At 38.3% G+C, this 25,281-nt stretch overlaps 1 protein-coding gene across 2 annotated transcripts in view; it reads right to left on the reverse strand.

Annotated features, from left to right (window-relative positions):
• The window catches only part of GALNT15 (polypeptide N-acetylgalactosaminyltransferase 15), a 27,308-nt gene continuing 2,027 nt past the window's right edge, over window positions 1-25,281 (reverse strand). For both annotated transcript variants that reach the window (XM_085307516.1, XM_085307515.1), the window contains 9 exons: window positions 20,347-20,513; window positions 19,415-19,619; window positions 10,833-11,000; window positions 10,117-10,234; window positions 8,970-9,164; window positions 5,316-5,447; window positions 4,292-4,393; window positions 3,319-3,459; window positions 1-2,349 (listed from right to left, as the gene is read on the reverse strand). In XM_085307516.1, the coding sequence (XP_085163642.1) occupies window positions 2,203-2,349; window positions 3,319-3,459; window positions 4,292-4,393; window positions 5,316-5,447; window positions 8,970-9,164; window positions 10,117-10,234; window positions 10,833-11,000; window positions 19,415-19,619; window positions 20,347-20,513 (1,375 nt within the window). In that variant the 3' untranslated portion in view covers window positions 1-2,202. The remainder of the gene's footprint in view (window positions 2,350-3,318; window positions 3,460-4,291; window positions 4,394-5,315; window positions 5,448-8,969; window positions 9,165-10,116; window positions 10,235-10,832; window positions 11,001-19,414; window positions 19,620-20,346; window positions 20,514-25,281) is intronic.

Here is a 25,281-nt window from a genome sequence, read left to right on the forward strand (position 1 = left end):
TTTATGTAACACGTTTTTTTATTATGCATGTATCTACAGCAATCCTTATTTTCTAGGTTTTCATCAGTATCTCAAAAAGCAGTATAAGATTAGGATGTCCACATCTGTTAAATTTTATTTCAAACTTTTCCTATTCTGTGATAAATCCAACTTGTGATCAATTAACATATTTGCATAAACATTTTTTGAACATTAAGCTAAATGCTGAAGGAATAATATTCCCAGTGTACAGTCCAAAGTATAATAAATAATACATAATTAAAAATCTGGCATACTTATAATTTAAAAAATGAATCACATTTGATTAAAACAACATTTCAGTTAGTTTTTATGCAACTTTTAGAAATTCTCTATTTTCTTCTTTGCCCTGGATATGGGCAATGACCAGGGATCACAGATCATGTGGTGGCCTGGAAAAAGTTCCTAACATCCTTTCAGATGAAAATTGAAGAATTTCAAGAACTTCACAGGGAATCTTAAATGATACAGCAGCAAATGGTATGAGATTCTGTTACATCAATGACAAATAAAGAGTAAGGGCTAATTAGGATGATCGGAATGATGACTGAACATGGTGTGGAATCTGTACCATTCAAACCAAACAGGGAATGCACTGGGAATTTTTTTCAACAACAGAACACTTAATAACATTCATGTCTTCTGTTTTAACTAATTCTATATGGCAGAAATAAATTTATCATGATTTACCAAGAGCTGGTGACTGAACACTCTGAGCAGAATAATCTATTATTCCTCCCTTGGTCTAAAGCTCAAACAATTTGTTCTACATTTTACAAAAAACAATTTTCTTTCTGTGTCTTGGAAAAAAGAAATAGTTTTCATCAATGATGCCCTTTCTCTTTAATAAATATCTGTGACTATGACTGCTTTATACTTTAAAGCAGGTGTGGAGCTGACAAGTGGGAAAACTTCCAAATCTTTGTTATTCTATCTTATCAGGCTCGAGTTCTGGTCTTAGAAGTGTCATCATTATGTTTTTTAATTCCAGAATTGAAAATCCCCTAATAAAATACTGATACAAGTTTGTTTTGCTAATGCAGACTGTCTGAGACCAACATCATTACATAACACGAACTCTCATTCACTTCTGCAGGAGCTCAGAGGGGATGCACACTCCATAGAAAAAGAGAGTTTAGAAAGTTATGCATGTTACTTTCTTTGGGGTATCACCTTGAAGACTCATGACAGCAAGAACTTACAGCATCTTCTCAGCTAGAACTGACAGCGCGATAGACTTAATCAAGGTAGCAGGCAGCAAACAAGCAGAAGCAAGCATCAGTATTTTCCTTCCTAGGTACCATTGTTGAAGCCTGTTGTTTCCCTTCATTTGTTCTTTTCAGAGAGAACTTTGTCACTGGAGTAGTAACTGGCTCATCCCAAAGCTTTATGAAAGCCAATAGATGCCACCGAAACTTTCCATTTCAAAATTAACAGGGAAGCTGGTACTCTTCTCTCTAATCTAGTTCAGTCTTCACATATTCCCAGAAGTTTCCCAAAGAGTGGTTCTTAAACTTCATGAAAACTAAAAAATGCTAAGTTGCTAATGATTTAGTCTTATTCTCCCACCCAATTTAGACCAAGAACAAAGGATTTAAGGAAGGGCATGCCAAAGGGTGAGGACTACTGGTATTGCCTGGGAAGTCACAATCTCATGGTAGTTGGAATACAATGTTTTAACTATTACACATGAAAATGTCTACTACTTTCATGCACACAAAACCTACTTTTTTTTAATGAGTCAAGTGCACAGTCCAATAAGCCTAAACACTCATCCTGATTTGGCTGACTTCCTCTGAGAAAAAGTTTCACAAACATTTGTTTTCCCATTTCCTCAGAAGTCACAAAATATGCTAAAGACATGCTGTCTAGCAGCCAGTTTTTCATGTTTCCTTCAAAGGGCAAACTTACTATCTTCACCAATAGTAGAGCTGAGAATCTGTTGACACTCACAGTATCTTTATTCCCTGCTTCACAGAATGAGTGGTAATTTTAGCTAGAGTTGAATAAACGAGGAACCTGCAGCAAATATTTCAGCCAGGCTTTCTAAGGAGACACCTTCCTAACTTCCCCGCAAACTAGAACAGATGCAAACATCTTTCCATACAGGAAATGTGTCATCTTAAATCCCTGGAAGAAGTAATGCTAAATTTTGGAGACTTGATCTCCTCAGAGACCTGTCAGTCATCTCTGCTCCAGCACATGAGAACGTTCAAAYTGCCACAGCTGATTTGCATTCTTGTTACACGCACACAAAAACAAGTCCTTTCCATCTTCACTCTTCACTGCCTCTATGCATTTGCCAGAAAGGACATGGACAATCATTCCATTCTATAAAATGAGAGAAGGGAAAAAAAAAACAAAATATAAGGGGTTTGCAGTAAAAACTAGGCCATGTTTCTAATAATTTTTTAAGTACAATAGGTCATCAGTAATGACTGGTTGTTCAAGGTTTATTAATTATTGCTTTAAAGTGGGGGCCAGGTTTAGCTTTGAACCCATGTGGTGGTAAGTACACATAATTCCCTTTGAAGTTGACAGGAATGGCATCTGCAGAACTTATAAATCTCTTTTCTAATGTTATTGCTTGTTTTTGTAAATGTAAAATTGTTTTGTAAATGATAAAAACATGTAAATGTTTTTATAAGTATCAATTACAGTATTACAGGCTGCAAAATTTCATAAGGACCTGTACCTCTCTTAGGAATTAAAACAATATTCAGTAGCAACTGTACCTGAAGATTGCAGCATCCCTGCCACTACAGGAACTGATGTTTTCTTGGGCTGTCCTACTGTTACACTTTTTCAGTCTTGTGGAGGAACTCCTGCTCTGCTAGGTGAGGCCCACGGAATAATACTGTATTCCTCTAACAGGAGGTTTGCTCTTCTCTTACAATACAGGAGGAATTTCATAGTTTCTGCTGCCCCAAAGTGTTCTCATGTGGGCAAGGTCAATATTCCCAGACTCTTCCTCTATCCAAAAGAAGTGGGCAAGGATCTGTCCTCTTACTTTAACAACCACTGATTCATTCTGATTCTATTCCTAASTAAGCTAAATGGTTGAATCAAGGGCATGTGAATTTATATAGCATTTCTGTAATTCATATTTTTAAACCATATTTATTTTGCACACACAGTGTAAATGGGCAAACAGCATTCTAAATTTCCTGGGTACAAATGATACAGAAGAGGAAACCTGCCCTTCAAGTATCCCATCTCCACAAATGAATCCTGTGGATCACCCAATGATCCCACAGTCACTCTCAGCTGTCCTCCCTTCACAGTAGAGTCATTACTAACCTCCTGGACATCCCAGTGCTGCTGGCTGTTGTCTGTCTCCTTTGCACAGTTCTGAGGGATAACTTTCCCRTGTCTGACATCAAAGCAAAACAGCGGAACAGAACCAAGCCGGATTTCCTTCATGCTGTTGTATTCAAAGTGCTGGAAAAGGAAGGGTTTGTTTGAACAGAGTTTGAAGGACATCCCAATACATTTTTAAATGCTCATTCCCAGAATAGTTTCCTGTTCATATTTGTTAAGATGTAACTCAGACATGAATAAAGAAGACCCAACAGGCCCAATCTTGCAAAGCAATCCTCCCATATACAAGTCTGGCAAAACTGAAGACTATTTTTCTGAGGAAAGGCTTTATGGATTGTAACTGTGTATAAAGTAAATTCATGTTCTGTTTTAACAAATACTTGAATTGATGAGTGTTTCTGACAGTGCCTGCATATATTGCAGTTAGAAATGAAGCTGCAACTCACCCTGAGCTCAGTGTGGCCAGCAAAACTTGCTTGGACTTTGAATAAGTATTTGTAGTCAGGTCATACTGACTCAGTTTCTCTCAGTGCATGAATTTGCTGGTCTAACGSCAGCTTAGGACTCTATCTGAAGTCCCCTTCTATCTTTGCAATTTAGGCACTAGAATATGGGAAAGCCCATCCCTGTTATTCCAGAATTAAGATATATTTTTTACTCCCAGGATTTATGTTCTCCAGACATTACCAAATACACTAATAAACAGGAACTTAATGATGTTTGCTGTAACAAAGTGTTGGGATCTGGCCTCAGCAAGCCATGGAACACGTCATTTTTCAAATGAGGCTCAGCTACAGAAAGGTGGGGAATCATTGCTTTAGAATATGCCTAATTTTGAACACATCAGTATTTCCACTAATGTCAATCAAACCATTTACATATTGGAGGGACCATCTTCCTAAATGATTCCCTAGATCTGAGGCAGTATTCATAYACTTAAAATGTGCAGTACCTGGGTGAGACTGTCACTGCAAGGGGAAAGTTCAATAGAGCCTTCTTCAATGGTCCTTCCAGGTCTGTAATTTGCACAGGAGCCAACACCAGTATTGTAAAGCTGTAAATAAATGTTTTTACTGAAACAAAGCTCAGTCAGATACAATCACCCCCCCAATGCTTCAGCTAATATTTTGTGGCTTTTACAATATGTTTTTGCTTATAATTTAGGCCATAGCATCTTTCTTTTGAACTAGATTTTGCACATTGATCTTGCAAAGTGATCTGATATACACAGGAGAGTCCCACTAAAGGTCAACTTTACTCAGTAGGCTTTGGTTGAGTTAGAGATACCCACTTCTTATCTGAACTATCATGATGGTTAAAAGAAATCTCTCAAAACTTCATAATAAGGAACAGAAAAAATAGTAAAAGGAGATGGTAAAATCTGATATTAAGGTGTGATTTAATCAGTGGACCTTATTGCCTTGTTGGGGGGAAATTCCCAAGGAATAAAATTGTATTTTAATGGGTGATAATTTTCAACTTATATGTCAAAAAAAAGTTGAGAATATCATATCCTAGACACACTCTGCCAAGGAACTCCTATTACTACCACGTCCACACTTGGTGGAAGTATGGAGCTGAGAAATGCTYCTTTCTCTTTATGCATATGGGTCAACACGGAGCTCATCTCAGCTACTGCTATTTGCATGAGGCAAACAGTTCTTTGTCTTATACTAACAGTACCTAAAAAAACTGAGACTGGGATCCTCTGATCAGTGGCACCAAACTGAGTCAGATGGTCTAGATCCTGCTCCCAGCTGGAATGCAAGGTTTATGTGAGAATTTGGACCAGCTGTTTGACTCCCGTCTCCCTCTCCTCCCATCCTTGTTGTGCTGGCTGTTTGTATGATAAACTTTCTGAAGCAGGAACAGCCTCTTACTATATGCTTAGAGTATACCTGTTACATGCAGGCAATACAGCAATCTTTGAACAATGCAGAAACACTGATCACTCTTTATAATGCATTTTCTCTTACCTTGCCAGAGAATTTYAGTGTGTCTTCAGCTTGGGAGAGTTCAGGGTACACATTTGATATAAACCAATGGAAATTTCTACAGCCCAGTCTCTTCTGCAGCTGAAGGCGCTCACTGCAATCTGGCTTCTCTGCCTTAGTGAAAGCATAGGGCAATGAACAAGGTTACCAGTGTATTTGTGTTAGAGATGCTAGAAATCACTACACAGGAATTACTTCTGCTACCTCTTCTATTCTGCATGTTACAGATACTGACATATATCTCACATGGTTATGCAGCGGGGAGGGACTAGCTGTACATGCTCAACYTTGTGCTACAAGAGCATTTAGTCTCAAAGTGTAAGAGAGGTAAATGTTTCAGAAGTAGCTGAAACTGTGGAAATAAACATTTCATTTAAAAATTAGTGTAATCCTGCAAGATAAGTCAATCCTTGTCATCAGGGCAAGTTTGATACCAGCTGCACTGTAATTAGTAAGATTCTATTAGCTTGTAACTCAGTACAGAATTTGTCTCATTGATTAAAATTGAATTTCCTGGCATTTAACAGTCCAAATTCCTCAGTTACTGACAGTCCTCCATGATCACAGGATGTAAATGAAGACAGTATTTGGCCCAACAAAAAGCCTATTAGATTATTATCTGACAGTTGCTAAATATAGTTACGTTAGTATGTTTTGTGACAATAGAGGTATAAAAACATTTCTATGATTTCTATGTTTTATTAAATTATCTACACATAATCCCAACTCCTATTCTTCCTGATAGCAAGTCTGTTCTGAAAAAGGCAAGTGTCTTCAACCCTTCCTGTAGATATGGGCATCTGCACTTTGGAGGACTAGGGGCCTGAATATTTAAAGCTATTCAGCATCTAAAAATGCCTAGCAGGATTCTGAAAACCACCTAAAGAAGGTAAGTGTCAAAACCACACAAAACACTTTTCTGAATCTCTCAGTGCCCAGATACTAAAAGAACATCACCATCCTTAAGAGCTTTTTTCACCTTTTTCTTTTTGCCAGCAATAGATCTCCTCCTTTGCATTTCTAAAACGCAGTTTCTCATGCCAGGACACTAGTCCCAATTCCTATGTCAGAAATTAAAATTGGTAGCATAAGAAAGGAATTGCCTATAACTAACTTTTCCTCAAACCAGCCATTTTTCTGCAGCCACAGGAAATAAAAAATGGCTTTAGCAGTGTGCCTGGAAAACACTGACAAATAAAAGGCCATGGACATCAGGGGCAAGATATCAGTTTCTAAAGCTAGGAATCAATCACGCCATGTGGCACTATTTGCTGCCCCCTCTAAGCTGCCCAGGCAAATCTCACCAGGTGCAGTATGTTACAGAGAAGCTCATAGATTAATGTTAATGTCAGTCCTGGATTCAATAAGCATAACAACAAAGTTCAGCAATTCAGYACCACACAAACCTGGCCCCAAGAGGTTTCTTTGGAACAAAGCAGGAGTAAAATGCTTCCTGTAAAAAGAGGTGTGTTTAATGAGATTTACTTTGGCTAAAGAAGGCTATAGTAATAAGTCTCATTTTGTCATAGCAGTTACAATCTACATTTGAGGCTGAATAAAAAGTGTAAATAATCTAAAGAAAGTCATTATTTCTGTAAAGCAATCTGAGAGGAAACTGTTCTTGTAAATTAAATAAACCACACAAAAAAGGAGAAACAGAAATAGTGGTTGAAATAATAAAGAGCTGTGAAGAGCCTTATTCATCTGTATTAACGCTCACAACACAGGCATCTCCTGTGCCGGATGCAATTCAGATCATAAAATGGGGATATTTATGAAGCAATCTAAAGGAAGGTCATTTTTTTATTTTCAGTACTGGGTGATGTCAGTGTTCAACTAGCTCACAAAAATTTCTGTAGTGGTCAATAGGTGGCTCCATTCACCCTTTCAGTGCAATAAATCCCTGCAGGGCCAATCTGCAGCAATGGTAGCTGAGCCGTAATAATGTCATTGCTTGCTCGTGTCTTTTGAATAACATCCCACTGTACTGACATACTGAAAAATAGGCCGTGAAAGAAAGAAACAGAGAAAAGGGTCTTTTATGTTATTGGTAAGCTGAAAATAAAGATTGTAAAATTCATCATTTGAAAGAGCATCGTATTTATGAGTAATAAAAGTATTCTAGGTAGAATAAATTCTCAGGAAAAAGGTCATGGCACTTACAGCTAGTAAACTGCAACAATGAAGGCTGTATTTTTTTAATTCGTAAAATTGCTACTGAGATGACAAGAACTGCCTTCAGGAAATTACCAAATCAATTAAGGAACTAACTACCCATCTTAATAGACTTGGCCTGGCATTCTCCTTTCAAACCTACAACATAAACAAGGAGAGAAAAGCTTTTTAAAAAAGTGAAAATAGAATTAAAAAAAAATGAATGTGACTGTCTAAGACACTAGGATTAGCATAGGGGGCTGACTGGAGAGGTAGATTTACTGGTGGAGACTGAGGAGGTCAGGAGAGGAGCCACACTGAACTGTGAACTTAGCTCCTTCTGGATTTTGGCTCTCTCAGATGATGCACTGCAATGACTGGGACATTTAGGACTGAAATGTGGAACAAAACTGAATGGGAAACTTTGCCCAGTACCTACCTGTGTTCTGCCTCACTGTTTTCAGTGAATCTTTTCTCTTTAAAAGCATGGCATTGTTAAATGAACAAGATGAATTACTTTTTTTTTTGTTTGTCCATTGCCTTATGGAAGAGGATATTGTTACCACAAAAGGTATTGGAGCCAGAGAATTCCTGCAAATTGTAGCACTGTTAACAGCCTTGCTGCCTAACTCCAAATAAACAAACATCCACTAGTTTTTAACATATCAGATATCCAGTCTTTGGACCGATCCTGATCTGCTACAGATTACAAAGCAGCTTAAAAGCAATGTGACTGGTTCTGCAGCTGTTAGGTGATGTGTAGCCTGAAGGTGGTTCAAGTGTAGCTGTATGAATCATATGCCTGGCTGCTGAACAGAGTTAGTGTACGGACTGTTGGTCATCTGAATCCCTGGAGGCTGGACTGCTGTCTATGTGATGCTTCTAACAAAAAAGTAACTTCTAAATAGTGATTTTGGTGAGATGCTACTTCCTGAGTTACAGGTAGCTGCTTCTGGACTTCTGTCAGTTTAGGAAGAAATCACAGTACTTGTCACCAGACCACTCAGATATATTCCTTTCCAACAGGAAGGACAACACAGCTTGCCACATGCCAGTGAATATTACTTGAATCACATGACGAAGACACTTCAGCAATGAAGAATGAATCTTCTAAGAGGATCTTTTGAGCATGCAGTACTACTGGGTTGCATGCAGGATGGGCTACTTCCCCCCGCATACCAGCAGTGGAAAATAAATCAGGTTCTGTTGGGCAATCTGAAGAAGAAGTCATGTGGTAGAGGAGTGATATTCAACGTGTGAGATTTGACAGCTTCAGCAAACAACCCTGCRGCACAGGTTTCTCTGTTTCTTTGCTAACCTAACAGCTCTCTCACTGGAAAGTTTTATAAAAAGGAAAATTTCTCCCCAGCACCATTTATGATGAATGTTTGACCGTATACAGACTCCCTCCCACCCATTTCCACCTCCTCTACCTTCATCCATATACACTTCTCAGAAACAGACCGCTGCAGATGTCTTTACCTTGCTGATTAAGAAAGCCACTGTGTTATGGTTGTAGAAATTTTCTTTAAAAGAACCCAGCCAGGTCTCCGCTATTCGGATTTTGTTCCTCACAATGGCCTCTTCATAGGAGAAAGTATGTGGAAAGTGATTTCGATAGACATGGCCAACACGGGAGCATGGAACGATTTCCACAGAGCCACCACAGAGCCAAGTCTGAAACACAGGTGAAGGCACAAAAAGAGATTGCCCTTGTCTGTCTTGTATACAGCTGGTAAAACACAACTAGCAGCAAGGAATAACAGGCCAGCAATTTACAGAACGCAAAATGAAGCAGTCATTAACTCACTGAGTCAAATTCTGCTCCGGGCAGTGGCTGAATATTTATACTCAGTTTAAAAGCATCTAAAAATGAGAAGCTCCTCCTCCTCTCTTCCCTCAAATCCTTCTTTTCTGGTTTAACAAAGCTATAGACTTGGGAAATCCTAATTCACGCATTGCTGGAAACAGAAGGAGCATCATTATGCACTTCCTCATACACTGTCCCCCAGCAACTGCCATGGGGTAGATAACACAGAGAAGATCCTGAGCAAGACAGACCTTTGGTTTGACCCCATATGGCCATTCATGTGCTTTTAGATTTTTATGTGCATGAACAGTGCAGTATAGTGAAGAGACTTGAGAGTGTATCTGCCTTCTCCATGGATCAGCAGAGATTCTGTAACCTTTGTGTTTGAAGTTTTCATTGCTTTTTAGTATCATTTATTTTTTTTATTCAGCACAATTTAATGAAAATGATTTAATATGAACCATTTGATATTAAAACTACATGTTTGGTAAGAAATAAAAGCATTTACTATTTTGGTGCATGCTGCGTGCACAAAATGGAACAGGCAACTTTCAGAAGGTGCCAAAACCAGTGACTCTGTCCTCAGGCAGATTGTCATAGCCAGTAAAACTTCATTCTCCTGACATGATGCTACAATTCTTGTATGATCATGTCAGACCAAGGAGTGTAGACACAGAATTCTGTGAGGGAAGTGATATTCTCCGCTTCCCCAAAAGTTTTGCACCTAATTGCTGTTCTAAATTTCTTCTCTCCTTTATATTCAAGTGCCTTAAAACCCCAACAGTTACCAGCGCCTGACGTTTTATTTACTGTTCTTACCCTTATAGACAGCTCTAGATTTTCTGCTCCCCACAAGGTCATGTCAGAATCATAAGCTCCAGTGTTTTGAAAGTAGTGTCGATCCATGGCCACTACTGCGCCAGCAACCACAGGACTCCTGTGCAGAAAACAGTTCAGAACTGAACACCTTCTGTTTTGGATAGAGAGTTAAGGAGGATGAAAATCTCACCATTTCTGTGATGGAGATAGTATTACAGAATGATTGAATGTTATTTCATATAAACTTGAGTGAAATGATTATCTAACCAAAAGAAAGAACATCTGGAATTGAATTCTAGGATTTGCCTGGGGAAGAGAGACAAGACATGAACTGTTGAATAAAGCTCAGAACRGTGGGAAATGCTACATAACTGTATATCCAAAACAATACACTAGCAGATAATGATTAAGACACATTTTAAAATTCTGTATGGTCCATCTTCTACTTTTGCTCCAAGCCTCATTAGCATGTCTTGTCAATATTAGTTGTCTCAATGCCTGGAAAATATTTGACACAATGGAATTATAACTGAAAAGTAATTAGAATGATTACTAAAGTCAAATAAACTCAATATAAACAAAACCCTATCCCTTCAAAAAACATTAACCAAGCAAATGCAAGTAACCACATCTTTTGTCAGTTAGCTGGAAGATGACCCAGATTTACAGTTGTACTGTTGAGCTGAGTGGAAGGACACTAGCTGATGAAGTGTTACCTGATAGGGCTGATGGGAGACTGTCGTACCTTCTCTTCATGATCTGGCACTGGTTCCCAATGGAAATCTAGTTTCCAATCAAAAACACCTCGATGTAGACCCACAGAGTGATAGTACTGAAAAGTCTTCCAGTCTATGACATCTATGATAGGGGAGACGACACTATTTCTGAAAAAGACAGTATCATTTATTTTAAAAGCCAAAGCACAGATCAAGTTCACCACTGTGTTAGAAAACACTAACTCTCACTTTTGATCCTGTCAAGTACAAGCACTCCTGTAGATATTGAATACTCTCATTTTCACTGCTGAGAGAAGCCTGATGCTCAGCGAGCACACAGGAATGCAAAGCCTGTAGTGAGGAAGGATTCCAAGGATTGCTAATTTACTGACAACCTATAAACTGCATTGCCATTTTAGAGCTATTCAGGATTTTACTATGAGTTCACCATCAGAATTCTTATTTCATATAGAGGCATCAGCCTAGTTATAGGCTCCATATGGATGCCAAGTCCATTGCAGAAGATGACTTTGGTCCTATATAGCTCACCAACCTTTGATTTTGCTCTAGATGTTCCACACCACTTGATGCACCTGTCTCGTTAGGCCAATGAACAGTGCATTTATCCTTATTTTGTTCTTCTACTTGTTTTGCAAAAACTTTTATCACTGACTTTATAAAAGTCTCTCTTTGTATTCTCTTTTATCACATTTAAACTGTTCTTGCAAATGCACTGTCGCAGTGTGAGATCTACTTTTACGAGTCAGAACAGAGCCATCAAAATGTGAATAGCAATCCTTCAAATCATTTCTACCTTCAGTTAAATTGTGATGGATCTGAGAAGAGGTATTCTGCATTTCCCTACAGCAAACACATCATGGTATTTCATAGTGTCCTTGTACATCCTGGAATTACTGGTAATTCAGAAGAGCTACCAGTCTTCTGTGTTTCCAGATCAATAACAGATCACTTTTGGACATTTTCAGAGGACAGATGAAATAGTATTAGGGACTGCAGGAAATAAAATGCTTTGAAGAGCAGTATTATCCTTTTCTGCTCTGTTATGCACAAAGTATAGCCTTTGGTCTCTGTGTGGGGATTGCCAAAGAGAAAAGACATTTTGGAAAAAAATCAGTAACAATTACTAGGGATTAATTACACTGGAAAAAAACTACTCTTACTCTAGAGCAAGAGTATACACATAGGAAGTTATTCTAGAGTGGCTCTTTTCCTAAAAAGTAACTTTTTGTTACATATAGAGAAGAAATGGTCCATTTGGGGGTAGAAAAACTGTTTTGTCCCCTCTTTTAAAGGCTTATATATGTTGGTCAGAGATCACTCTTGAGATAAACATACCACAGTCAATGTAGTACATTTAAACACACTACAATCAATGCACTATGGACATCATCTCAGAAGTCTTCAACTGAGTTATTTGTCCTTTTCTGTGGCAAAGACCAGCACCAGCTGTGGAAACTGGCAGCTCAGGGTGATGTTCATGCAACTCTGACTTGTCTTCTGTGTCTTTACAATAATTATAGTAATTTTTTTTCAATGACAGGGTGTGTTGGGGAACTCAAAACTTTGTTCTATCGCAGTTGCCATTTCCTGAAAGAGAATTTTAGAGCCTAGTGAAGGAAAAGAGTCTACTGCTCTTCAGTGAACTGTATGAAATATATTTGAAATATACAGATGATATAGCTAAAATGACACAATTATTCTTTTGTTTCCTAGTAAGAGCAGACAGACTGCCCTATTACAAGCTAAAGGCAGAAAATTTTAAAACAAAGTGATTATTTTTCTCCATTCAGGTATAAAATCAGCCTTTATAATATGTAATAATGGGAGTGCTTAGAAATATGCACTGGATTTAGAAATAGATGAGACAATTTTATGGTCAACTGTAACATTTATAGGCATATATATTAAGGCAGTGATTTGCTGTTGTTATTCCACAGAACTCAAGAAAAAAAAAGAATGAAATGATGCTAAAAATCATAAAGTTAAAATTCTCTGATTCTCTTGACGATACCCTATGATATAGTTTTGTATCTATTATACGAGCAACCTTCTCAAACTCAAGCCTACAGGAATCTTTCTAACAAAAGCTGTATTTAACCTTTATTCACTGAAAACAGCAGGGAAAAGGACCTAATATTTCTAGAAGTTACTAAAAAGTACTGTCCTGATAGACTTACTTAGGTTTTAACTCACATAGGCAGTACTTTTTCTTTGATATGCTGAGTAAAATCCACCTGAGGCTAACAAATTGAATGGATTTTATATGACTGAACTTCAGCAAAAATCACTATAACTGGACTATCTACATTGAGCTGCATCTTCCAGCATAGACATCTCTGGAAACTGTCTGGTTAGGAGCTTGCTTGGAGCTCATTACTTCCCACCTTAGTTTGTTGCTATTTGCTGAAATGTAAGCTAATCTACTGCTGTTGGTCTATCCAGTCTCATCCAGCTAGGACTGAGGAACTAATGATTCCATGATAGGTTGTTTTAGAATTTTCACAGAAGAGGGGGAAAGATTAGGAGGAGGTGTTTGAGTGGAAGCCAGAGGAGGCAATGTAGACTAAACCATCTGAAAAACCTTGGCAATGAGGACTAAACCATGTGCTTATTTCCAGGATAGCTCAGATGGAGACAATAGGGATACTCAGAGTTATGTTCAGATATATCCAGGATCAGGTGACACATTAGCTCCTACCTTTTCATATCCAGACATTTAAACTCTGTCCTTTTGGGTCTGCTATACATTTGTTGCCACTATAAAACTCCAAACTCCAGTGACACTTTTAGCATCAGTGCAATTGCTCACAAGAGTAAACACTACAGCAGTAGTTCTTGCTGAAATGATCCTTAATTTTTAATGTATATTTTTGCTTTGCTTTTTATTGTGCATGAGTCTTCACTGCTTTTGAAGAAAAATACCTGCAGCGATGTCCTGGATTCAGATGGAGACCGAACACTTACGCAAACTACCTACAAACATACATCCCCAGTCTCCCCAGCTCATGAGCATTCTGCAGCAGCTTAGGAATTCTGCAGTCTTTCATCACCTAATCTCTTAGCTAATGTGTAGGCAGTAGCGAAAGCAAGGCTGTATAAAATTGTTTAGCAGCAGCAGGATTCTGAAACCAGTACAGCCATGCCTTTTTAAACTTCAGATATTGTGAGTGTCTTTCTGATCTGAAATAGAGGAATTCAGAAACTTCACCTTTTGTGGAAACTGGTCAATATCCAATTTTTATCTTAATCAAGTGGTACTTTACATATCTTTTGATATTAAGGCTTCCTTTATAAAATATCTGTTTTCTGTATGTTCAGTGATGGATATGATATTTGCATGATTTGAAATGCAAATTTGCAGCAGAAGGTAATTTAYTGAAAGTTGGAAGATGTTCTTAGCTATTCTTTTTGTTTTTAACCGTGTAACTGGCAAACAGACAAGCAGCTTCTCGGCACTTTGAAATGAAACACTCCCTGGCAAACTAGTGCTAATTTTGCTCTGTGGAATTCTAGGAAAGAAAAAAACAGGAAACTCAAATACAACTGGCAGCAAAGCTTTGAACCATTTGACTCTGGTAATACTAATTTGTGAATATTTCAAATGCTTGGAACACACAAGATCTACAAAAGGTCACAATTCCATGAAAAAGAGCAACCCAAACAAGAATTTCCTGCTTTGGGATGTCTCAATCAAATACAGCTGAAAATGAAATGTCTTCCCATGACCCTTTATATGCACTATGGACATTATGTTCTTTCTTATTTTTAGAATAAGTAACATGAGAAGAGGAAAAGTTAATTAATACTCTGTTTTGAAATTTTAGATACACTTTTTTGGAAAGTGCTTTTTGTTGATTTACACTTTGTTTTGCTGGGAAGGGAGATTTTAATCTCATTAAGTCCTCCTTTGTACAAGGAGGAACAACAAAAACAAATATAAAAATACTCTATTTTCTTCAACCATTTTGGAGTGAATCTTTCCTTGTGAGAATAATACATCTCAGACATCCAGACACATTCTGAGTTCTCTGGCTCTGCACACAGTCAAAGCTTTGGCAAGTAACAGAGAACCCAAGCTGGCTCCATTGCATGTTGCATTTTCACTGAAATTGCCTTGCTGGCTGAGATTTTCAGGGAAGCAATGCTGCAGAACATCTGAAATTAATACAAATTAATTGAGTTAATAAAAAGAGAAGATGTTGTGATCAGGAATGGTAAAGCTATGGCCTAGAGGATTACTTAAACATAGCCTTACAGACTAATTCCTGACTAAATTAAGGTGTATGAACAGTCTTTAATAGATACCACTACTCACATGCTAAACACTAAATATATATTTCAAATCTCTGCTAGGTAGAGTTCTAAGGGAATATTTTACTTTAAGAAAATTATTTTGAACATATCTTTTATATTCCAATTTTTATGTGAGGTATCAAAATACTCAAAGGTCCCCACTGGACTTATTTCTAGGGCTGCTGGAATCTGCAGGATCTACTAATAGCTTTTTAAATTGGACCGTCAGGATTGTGCCATGAACCATGCCTAAATGCTAGCTGTTCCTACTTTTGGCAGCAATGTTTACTTTTGTCTTTAGCTTCTCTTCTTCAGTTTCTTTACCTCGACTTCTTGAAAATAGGTCACCTGCTGATACTGATCAGCTGTGAAAGATTATAAAGAGATAGCATATCTTCAGATATCGTATCATGTAAGTGCAGAACATTAGCTAACTGAATTTGAAATGAGTATTATTGACAAATCGAGGACATAAAAAGATCAGGCAGAAAAGAAAAGTCCCAGGAAGAAGGTTGTTATATATGGCGTACAGAAAATTTTCAAAATAAGGAGAGTAGCATGGATGCTCAGATGCTGAGGTTGTCTGGGCTCTGGAGGGACAACATCATACTCCCCTGGGCCTGTGAGAAGGTAGAAAGCATATTGCTTTTCTGCTTATGTATCTGGTAGCTTGAAAAGCTGGGGTATGAGCAAAAGAGAAGTGAAGAGTCAGATGAAGAGGTGTAGGAACTGTTCGACTCTAGTGTGAAATAACTCTACTTCAATATTATTGCCATAAAACTAACACCACTCAAAATATTTTGAACGGTAGAATTCTGCATCTATGCCTGCATCTACAAGCAAAGGTACCCATTGACTCAACAGAAGCAAATAGCTGATGAGATAGCTTTCTGTTGCTATGATCATTTCCTATTCCATTTAACAGCATTTGCATTAAAGATTAGTGACCTAGAATTGTGGGGCTAAGTGAAGGCACTTTGATTTTAGAAACTAGATTGGCTTCTTTTAATAATATCATAGACCTCAGCTTCATAAAGCAATATTTGAGCAGTGATGTACACAGTGCACCAGCCCAGAGGGAAATAATCCTTGCAACAAGGACCATGGGAAAGGTCCTGAGGGTAAGCTATCTCCTTGCAAGCCATCTCTTTGCCACAGTTATGACCATGCATTTTAATGGTAGAATTTCTTTTCAAGGATATAATCAATGATCATTTTGTCTCCAAGCAGTTTTCTCAGGAACTACAGTTCAGATTTTTTTATTAAAAATGAGCCTGCTGCAATAATAGAGCCACACACTTCAGCATGTTGGTCACTATTTTTAGGTTAAAGAAATAACCTTCTCAAGGCTTCATGACTTACGTCAGTATATGCCCCCTCTGCCTTACACTACCTTTGGACTGAATACAAAACAGCAACTGCCTTTCACAGTCCCCTGGAAAAGGCAAATCCTACAAAAGATGATCAATAATTGCATAGCTMCATTACTATGCACCATGCTGCTCACTTGGAGTTAGCCTGGAACACAAAGAGTTGTTAAATGAAATGATAGAAGGRGCATGTCAGTTAGTTTTCTAATGTTGTCTAGGTGCCTATGTTACTTGTCCTTGAACAACTGAAATGTCAAGAAATGCTTTACAAACCACTGAATCGTTCTCTAGGGGGCATACCAAGGTGATGTACAGCATCCCACTCAACCGGTTAGGTATGCTTCATAGAATGCCTCCTAAACTAGTCTCAATGTCTATAAATGCACAAGTAATGATTTTAGAAAGACTTARTACCTTTTGAGTAATTTTGATTAAGTTAGCAAATAAAACTATCACATAAAGAGATGAAATATCACCAAAAGCAGTCAAATACCTGATAATAACTGYTTAGCCAAAATTCAATGACTTAAGATTTGAATAAACGATTTTGAATTAAGGATGACAAAAACCTACTGAACTACTATCTAAATTCTAGATACATTGACAATACAGATGGGTGAATTCTGGATAAAAAGAAAATGATCTGAAATTTAAACTGTTGTGTTTTGTGAACTAACATCTGAACCAAAAGTGCTTACCTTGTTTGCTAGTACTAAACTGGTCAGCTCTGCACAGATTTGGGTTATAACTGTTTCAGTAGAAACATTCAAGCTTGTTCTTTATAGTACTGAATAGCAACTCAGAAATGTTCTATCTGCTTCCCACTCTGTGACAGACATCTCTGTCACCTTGGAAAAGTAACTTAAATACCTTTCTGTCAGTTAGAGCATGGAGCTAATAATGCCAAGGTCATGGGTTCGATCCCYGTACGGGCCACCTGTTTGAGGGTTGGACTAGATAATCTCCAGAGGCCCCTTCCAACCTTACTAATTCTATAATTCTATGAAAATTGGGACATTTTTTCCACTGTTGGTCTCGTGTGTGCTTGTTACACACTACTCAGTACTGGGGGTCTCTCTCTTCCTGTGGGTATGTTCAGTGCAGAGTGAGGTCTCAGTCTGGGCAAGCATTTCCGAGCTTTACTTTCAAGAAAGTCATAATAATAGTGTTAGACCTGCTTAGGAGTCTAGAAAATTGGCTTTGATCACAGTTTTCAGAGTTAAAATATCTCACCAGTACTGCAAAGGTTTGAGCTTTGGAAGGGCTGTGTTTTTTCTCGCCAGCTAATGACTCACTTGCTCTAGGTGATTAAGTGTTTTCCCATCCTGTCTCTCCAGCAAAAGTGTTTGAGTGGCAGCTTGACTGGTACATAAAGAGGAGTGATGGGTATTTCACCAATCACTGTAAGCCTTTTTTCACTGTACTCTCCTCATTTGGGTAGTCTAAGGAAGTGGACATGATTCAATTTAACAGCTCCTCAGCTGCTAAATGAAGCCAAGTTGACTACGCTAATGCTTACATTTCCATAGTGATCTCCACGCAAGCATTTCAAGCAATTTAGGAAAMATAATGAATTAACTTCCTTATCAGGTCAGTGTTACTATCACCATTTTTCAGCTGGGGAAAGAGGGACAGTGAGGGAAACTGCCAGAATGCCTTAGAGCATGTCTCTCCTGTGCACTGGAGAATGTCATAGGCTCACCACACTAGCAGTGACAAAGCTTCCAGATTTAGACATGGGGCCTGATATAGCATACAGAAAGGGATGACTTAGCCCATATTATTATCCAAATATCCTTCCAACTTTTTCCATTAGTCCACTACTAGGCATTATCTAATTCAGTATTAAATTCTGCCCTCCCGGAGGAATGAACGGGCAGGTAAGCCCTCCAGGGGAAGAGACATCTTAGGGCAGCATTCCACTTGTTTGCAGTAGTTTAATGTTTTCATCTAAATGATGTAATCACTTCTAAGAGCTCAAATTAATTCATTTATAAGCAAACACAATCAGTCATAAAAGCTGCTTGTTCCATTGCCTTTGAAGGTCTTTAGTATGACTATTTAACAACCTAGTAAGAGCTTTAAAGATACATACGTTTTCTTTTACCCCTTCAAACAAATATTCATTTTTTCCCAAGCAGCTTATGACTTATGAGAGACAAGTTAACGTACAAATGTTTCTTTCACAAAAGCCCTTTTAATAAAGGATTTGCTTACATGTAGTTCTTGAAACATTTTCAGTGATTTAATCTCTTTGAAGGACTTGGGGAGCGCACACATGAGCTCAGCTGTGCAGGACAGCAGGCCCAAACACCTACTGAAACATGACAGACTAGGAAAATGTGAGTTTGGTGTCAGTGAAAATACCTGAGGTTAGATAGAACTGTCCAGGTTGTCCAGAAAGTATTCTATTTTTCCATGGAACAAAAACTGTACAGGTAACTTTGATATGTAGGCAAGCTAGCTCAGGAAGACAAAGTAGTTAAGAAAATTGTCTCATTTAATCTTCGGCTTCATGACTGAGACAACTAAAAAGTACAGCAAATAATGGGTTGTTGCAGTAGTTTCTCTGGTGGACATTTGTCAATTTGCAGACAGCCTGAGATTGCAAATTTGTTTAATTATTACCACCAGGAAGCTATCCTACAGTTCTAACATTATCTGGATACATACCATATTGGGTGTGAAATGACAGTAGTCAATTGTATGACCTATCCTGCTTCCCAAGCACCAATGTGATGTATGTGCAGTGAAAGCAGAAAACAAAAGCAATGCAGCCAGAAAGAAGAAGGTAACCAAGTGAGGATAAAAAAAAGATACTCAAACCCTTCCAAGTACRTCCTTTTTTTTAGCAAGAATTAGCAATGCAGAGAGCTCAGAGGTCACAAGGATATTTACCTGTTGCTGGACAGCCTGGCTAGGAGAGGTTCCAGCCATCCCTTCTGACACTCACAGTGGGAATCCATGAAGACAAGCACGTCCCCAGTAGCCCGTGCAGCTCCTAGCATCCGACCTCGGATGACTCCAAGTCTCTTGTTGCTCCGTATCAGTTTCACACGATCCAGCTTAGAGATATACTCACTCAGGGCCGACTTCAGGGACCCTGTCATAAACAGAATAGTTACTTACTATCATTTTAACTTTGATTCAGGCTGTTACAGAAACACAGCAGGTAATAGAAGCAGAACAAGTAGAAGATACTTGCTTGTTGGTAATATATTTTGGAGTCATTCGTCTTAAGTGGCTAAGCAAACCATGTTCTAAGTATTCCCACAGCAGCATAGAAGAGCTATGTCAAAGAGAATTACAGATTAATGGAGACTGAGATTCACTAGGTGTAAAGGTATTCCTGTGGGAAACTGAATATCCTTCTCTCCTGTTTTAAGCAAAAGGCRGAGACTTTCAGGATCTCATAAAAGACCAAGGTCACAGTGAGAAACTACAGGTGTTTGGCTCTCTGAAGTGCTTAGGATTACTTTAGCAATGCAAAGTTTTCCACTGCATGACTAAGCCAAACTTCAAGTCTGGAAATTATTACAGCAGATCTGGTCCAGTGGAAAGGCTAAGATTTRCCTACTCTGATCTTATTTTAAAGTAAGAAAGCTCAGAGTGATCGGAAGTGATAGGAAAAAGAAACATTTCAAAGCTAAAAGGCTAAGCTGAATCCTAGAGATGAAGGGTGAAATTTGGCAGCCAGATCATGTCTATACTTAGCTGTCTTCCTGAGGGTCCTCTTTGCTTTTTACTCTCCTCATGCACTTCAYAGAAGAGGACAGTTTCCTCTGTGTAGCTTAGAAAGCAGATCTCACATACAGGGAAACAAGGGCTACCTTGCTGACTGAGATCATCTACTAGGATGATATCCTTGAGGGATGCCTTCGAGGTTGTGTCCATAATGCTGTGTATTGTTCTGAGGAGAGTAGACCAGGCTTCATCATGGAAACAGATGATGACACTAGCAGTAGGTAGACTGGAGTCATATTCTTGTTGTAGGCACCTGCATGAGATCAAATGACGGAGACACTGGAATCACTGGTGCAACTGGTTACTTTTTTTGACACTACAAATTGTGATCTACACCTAAATCTTCAGGAAGGCAATTTAACATTTCACTTCACTTCTAAAGAAGCAAAGAAAGCATTACGATGTCCAGAACTAGAATAGAAAGTGAAAATATGGGAATGACATTATGAAAATAAAAATACAAAAATAGGAATGTTTTGCTGTATTCTGGGATATTGTATTCTGTTCTGGCTGCCTCAAAAACACAGAGCTCAAATAGAAATGGTCCAGAAGGCACAGAAAGAGAAATTGAAAAGATGATTAGATGATTTATCTGAGAAGTTAGGTAAGCAGGAAAGAACCCTAGGGAGGTGGACAAATGAACATGAGTGGCACAGAACAAAGCAGGAAGGGGTATAGCAGGTCATTCAAGCACCCCAGTTTCCACAGTTTCTCTTGTAATAGAAAACAAACTCAAATGCAAAACTTTTAAGAGTAAACTAAAAATAACTCATCTGCACAGATTAGTTTACCTGTGGACTGCCTGCCTAGGATCTTAGTGAATGAAGCCAACATATCAGTCTTGTGCAGGAAAGAGATGGACAGCTACATGCATAATGAAAGCAAGTATAGATATATTTAAGAGAGTGCATTCTCCTTATAAAGTTTGTACAGGTTCATTTTTCTGATGAAAATAAATCACAGACAAATGAGGATCCTGGGTAGGTTATCTGAGCTGGGCAGATTATCTCTGCTATTTTTTGCTATTTCTTTTACATCTCCAGGTATTGATACAATCTAGCTGGATGGGTCACTGATCCAACCCATTATGGCATTTTTATAAATGTTTAACTGCCAGCTGTGGCCCATGGCTCCTCGGTGTTCTATAGGATCAAGATTTCACCTATAGTATTGAAACAACTTCTATCAAAACTAGTGTAAATGAAAAGGTTTTTTGACATCTCAAGMATTTAAGAATCAGAAACACTTCCTATTTATCCTCTCAGAATCTCTTCATATGAAAATCATAGTCTTGTGAAAAAAAAAATCTCACAAATGTAAGAAAATGATCCAAAAAGTGGGTTTAATGCATCATGAAATGCATTAAAAGTGTTTTCTCATTTACTACTCTTAGCTCAAAAGACACGGGACACATCATACTGTCATGAAGATACACCTTTTCCGGAAAAGATCCTCAAACACGTCTTATACAGACATAAAAATGTGCCTATGTATCTGCTTTGCTTACATGTGAAAATGCGTTTTAAAAGGTTTTTTGTTTCCTAGGTAGCATTTATTTAGTTTGCCTTATTCATTTAATCACTACTAGTAAGAACTTCTTAATGGAAATAAAGGATTATCACAAAAAACATTTACATCTAACTGTGTGTCATTTTGGTTTCAAGGGGGTCAAGTTTGCCTCTGCGAAAGTAAGTCTGTAAGTCTGTGAAAACTAGTTGGAAAAATCTGGCTTATCATTATTCCAACATCTTTGTATTGCCAAGCAAATCATCATACAGGTTTTACAGTGGTTATTGTTTATTGTAATAACAGTGGTTATTATTACAGAGGCCACTGAACTTGTTCTGCTGCAAGAGGAGTTGATGTCAGGGACATAATTTTAATATTGCTGTGTTTATTATCATCATAGTCAAGAGTTCCTATTCATGGATTGAGGCCCAATCATGCTAGACACTATACAAACACAAAGCTGTTCATTCTTTAATAGAATCAATAATCTGAATGCTTTAATAACAAATACAAATAAATGAATACGGTAGATTCACTTTTGGGAATAAAATTAGCACAAGCATAATCATTCCTTGCAATCTATAATATTTCATGTTAATATATTTCTTATATAGATAAACCAAATTTTTAGATATTTTAAACATAGTAATTAACAAATGTTGTCTTTGTTTAACTGATTTTCTGTAATCAGAATGCTATTATTTCATAAATACACATGGGCAAATTTCTTCTGTTTTCAGAAGGATGAGGAAAAGGATACTCTCATGACTTAGGAAGTATTTGTATTTTCAGGCAGAAGATCTAAAGATAATTAATAAAAAAGTGAAGATCTGATGCAGTCCTTTTACTAACCAGCCAGTTTCCAACCAGGAACATTCAGTATAACCACTTATATTTTCCACCATCATCCTACAATGCTTTGTTGTTAGAATTATGGTTATAGCAAGAAGATAAGGCTGTTTTGGAATCTTAATTGGAAAAGAATTGAAAATAACTGCACTTGAATACACAGTCTSGGTGGCAAGTACTTAGTTGCCATGGAGATTGGCATAGGCTTGCGATATAGATATACAATCTTCAGAAATATGAGAAAGACTAGTGGTATAGGGAATACCTTTCCTGTAATTTGGAGTAGTCTCACAGACTGTCCATCACAAATTGGCATTTCAAAAAGTCAGGGCTGTGACTGATACAAGAAATAGCAGTTTAATCCAATTTGTGAAAAGTAAGAAATTGTCAAAAGCAACAATGAAAGRGAGTGCAATTCTGACAAGGCAAAGTCACTACTGACAGGACTCCCACTCGTCTTCAAGCAAATGTCTCATTGAGATTCAACTCCCAACAGCACTCAAGGGGAAGCTGTGTTTTTGTAATGAAACTTAAAACCCCTTTTTAGATACTTTGTGTTTGTGTTTGCCTAGATACATATTGTGTGACACTCAAGACCAAGAGAGAAGCTTCTTTTCAGACACGACCATGTCATAAAAGTCAAGCCATCTCAGGTCCACTGTCCCAGGAGGGTGTCAATAGTTAGCTGGGCAAACTGATGGCAGCAGAAGCACTCTGTTAGAGAAAGGTACACCAAAGGATGAGTTTTGATGTGGAAGAACAACTTTCTARCACATTTGGACAAGTTTTTAATGCTCTGTGACCCAGAGACCCTGGCTGTGTCAGAACKGCTACTCAGAATAAATGGGGCAAAACACAGTATCTATCTGACTTACTAACGGGATATGCTTTACTGCAGAGTATTGAAAGAAATACAGTTTTACGCATTTACCTTCTGAAAAGTAGCACAAAGCATTCAGTTTTGAAGGCATGTAAAGGATGTGGACTATGTTAGAAGCTGGGGTCCGGTGAGGTAGGTCCACAGCATCACTTTCCAGGACAGGAAGTGGGATCCTGGGCTATCAAGGCAGTGCACAGCCAGTGGTCTCTACTTTACTTTTATCAGAACTCGGTAATCTTCATATAAAAAGAAACTGTACTAATGCTGTTCATTGCTTCAGTGCAAAGCACAACAGAACTCGTCTTGTGAATTTCTAAGGAAAATTTCTAAGTAGCTAAGTATATCTCATAGCATTTACCCTACATCTTAAACTCTGGTTTATTAGTAAACAACGTATGCAAGTGTGCAGTTTGGCCAGAATCATTTTACAGTACCTGGAAGTGCTTTACAATTAGTAGGTACTCTGRTCCAAATTACCACCTAATTTCAAGTGAAAAGAAATACAGGGCATCTACAGATCAAGATCTAACTTGAAAAACTTCTAACCAGCTTAGTCTATTTAAGTAAATAATAATAGACATTATTATGAATAATGTGATTCTAATAGAATAGAGTAATACACATTCGGATTCATTAGTGTTGCACTCTCATTTTACAGCGGTATAAAACTAGACTGATACAGTTGTGAGCTAGGSTGCCAGAGTAAATTACATCTAAAAATACGCTGTGGTTCGAATACTGTCATAAAGAACAAGATTGGCTTAGAGGTAGACCTCTGCTGCAGGTTTATGGTCCGGATTTAGATATGAACAACTGCAAAGCCTCAGATGTTCAGACCTGGGGTTTCAATTTGGGCTTCCATAAGCTGTRGCATTGCTAGCTCTTTAGGCTCTAACTAGTCAGACAGGAAAACCCATCCAAGAGTTTTGAGACCATGGCTTAAATCTGACTGAGATTAGCATTAACTAGACCTGGCTCTTCTTGGACGGCCCTTCAACTGCCAAAGTGAAACTGCTTTTTGGCTCACATCACAGGCAGTAAAAACAGGGTCATCATTCCTCCTTCGAACACTACGTAGTTCAAAGAACAGCTGATGAATTATAGTGAAAAATAACTGAATTATTGAATACATTGAACTCAATTTAAAATTAGCTTATCATCATTCAATGAAACTACCCAAATTAACTCTAAATCTAGTCAGCAAATACAGAAAACAGTTCCTAATTTCCATCTCTCTTTCCTCGAGATTGCCACCTTAACCGGGAACCACTAGTTCTCTTTAACCATGAGGAAAAGACCACTAGAAAAAATACTGTAGAAACTCCGTGTCTTACTTAACCTGTTCCCTGGCACATCTTTGTGCGGTGCGCTGGGGGAAAGTCTCACCARTTTTGCTTCAGGAGGCAAAAAACAYGACAGYCCCCAACACCCCTGTCCCTCTCTGCCGGCCACGGGACAGGACACACTTCTCAGACCCACTTTTAGGAACTGCCCCGACCTGGCCCTCATGGACTGGAAGAGTAATTGGCTTTTCAGGCGTCCGGGCTTCAATACAGCATGTTGGGGCTTCAGATACAACCTCTTTGCAGTGGGCTCACGGAGTGCTTGGTGTGAGCTTCAGCGGTGTTCTCAGATCTGGTCGGACACACCGACCTCCACCTCCCTCCCTCCCCGGAGCTGCTTCTTCACGTTTTTCAGGTCGCTCGTCATACCAGAACCAGTTAAAAGCCCCGTGCGTGGGAGACGCGGCATTCCCAGCCCCGTGGCACCGACGGCGGGATCC

This window comes from Rhea americana, unplaced genomic scaffold, assembly GCF_003343005.1.
Source record: "Rhea americana isolate MKP2758 unplaced genomic scaffold, rheAme1 scaffold_26, whole genome shotgun sequence".
In the NCBI taxonomy this organism is placed as follows: Eukaryota; Metazoa; Chordata; class Aves; order Rheiformes; family Rheidae; genus Rhea; species Rhea americana.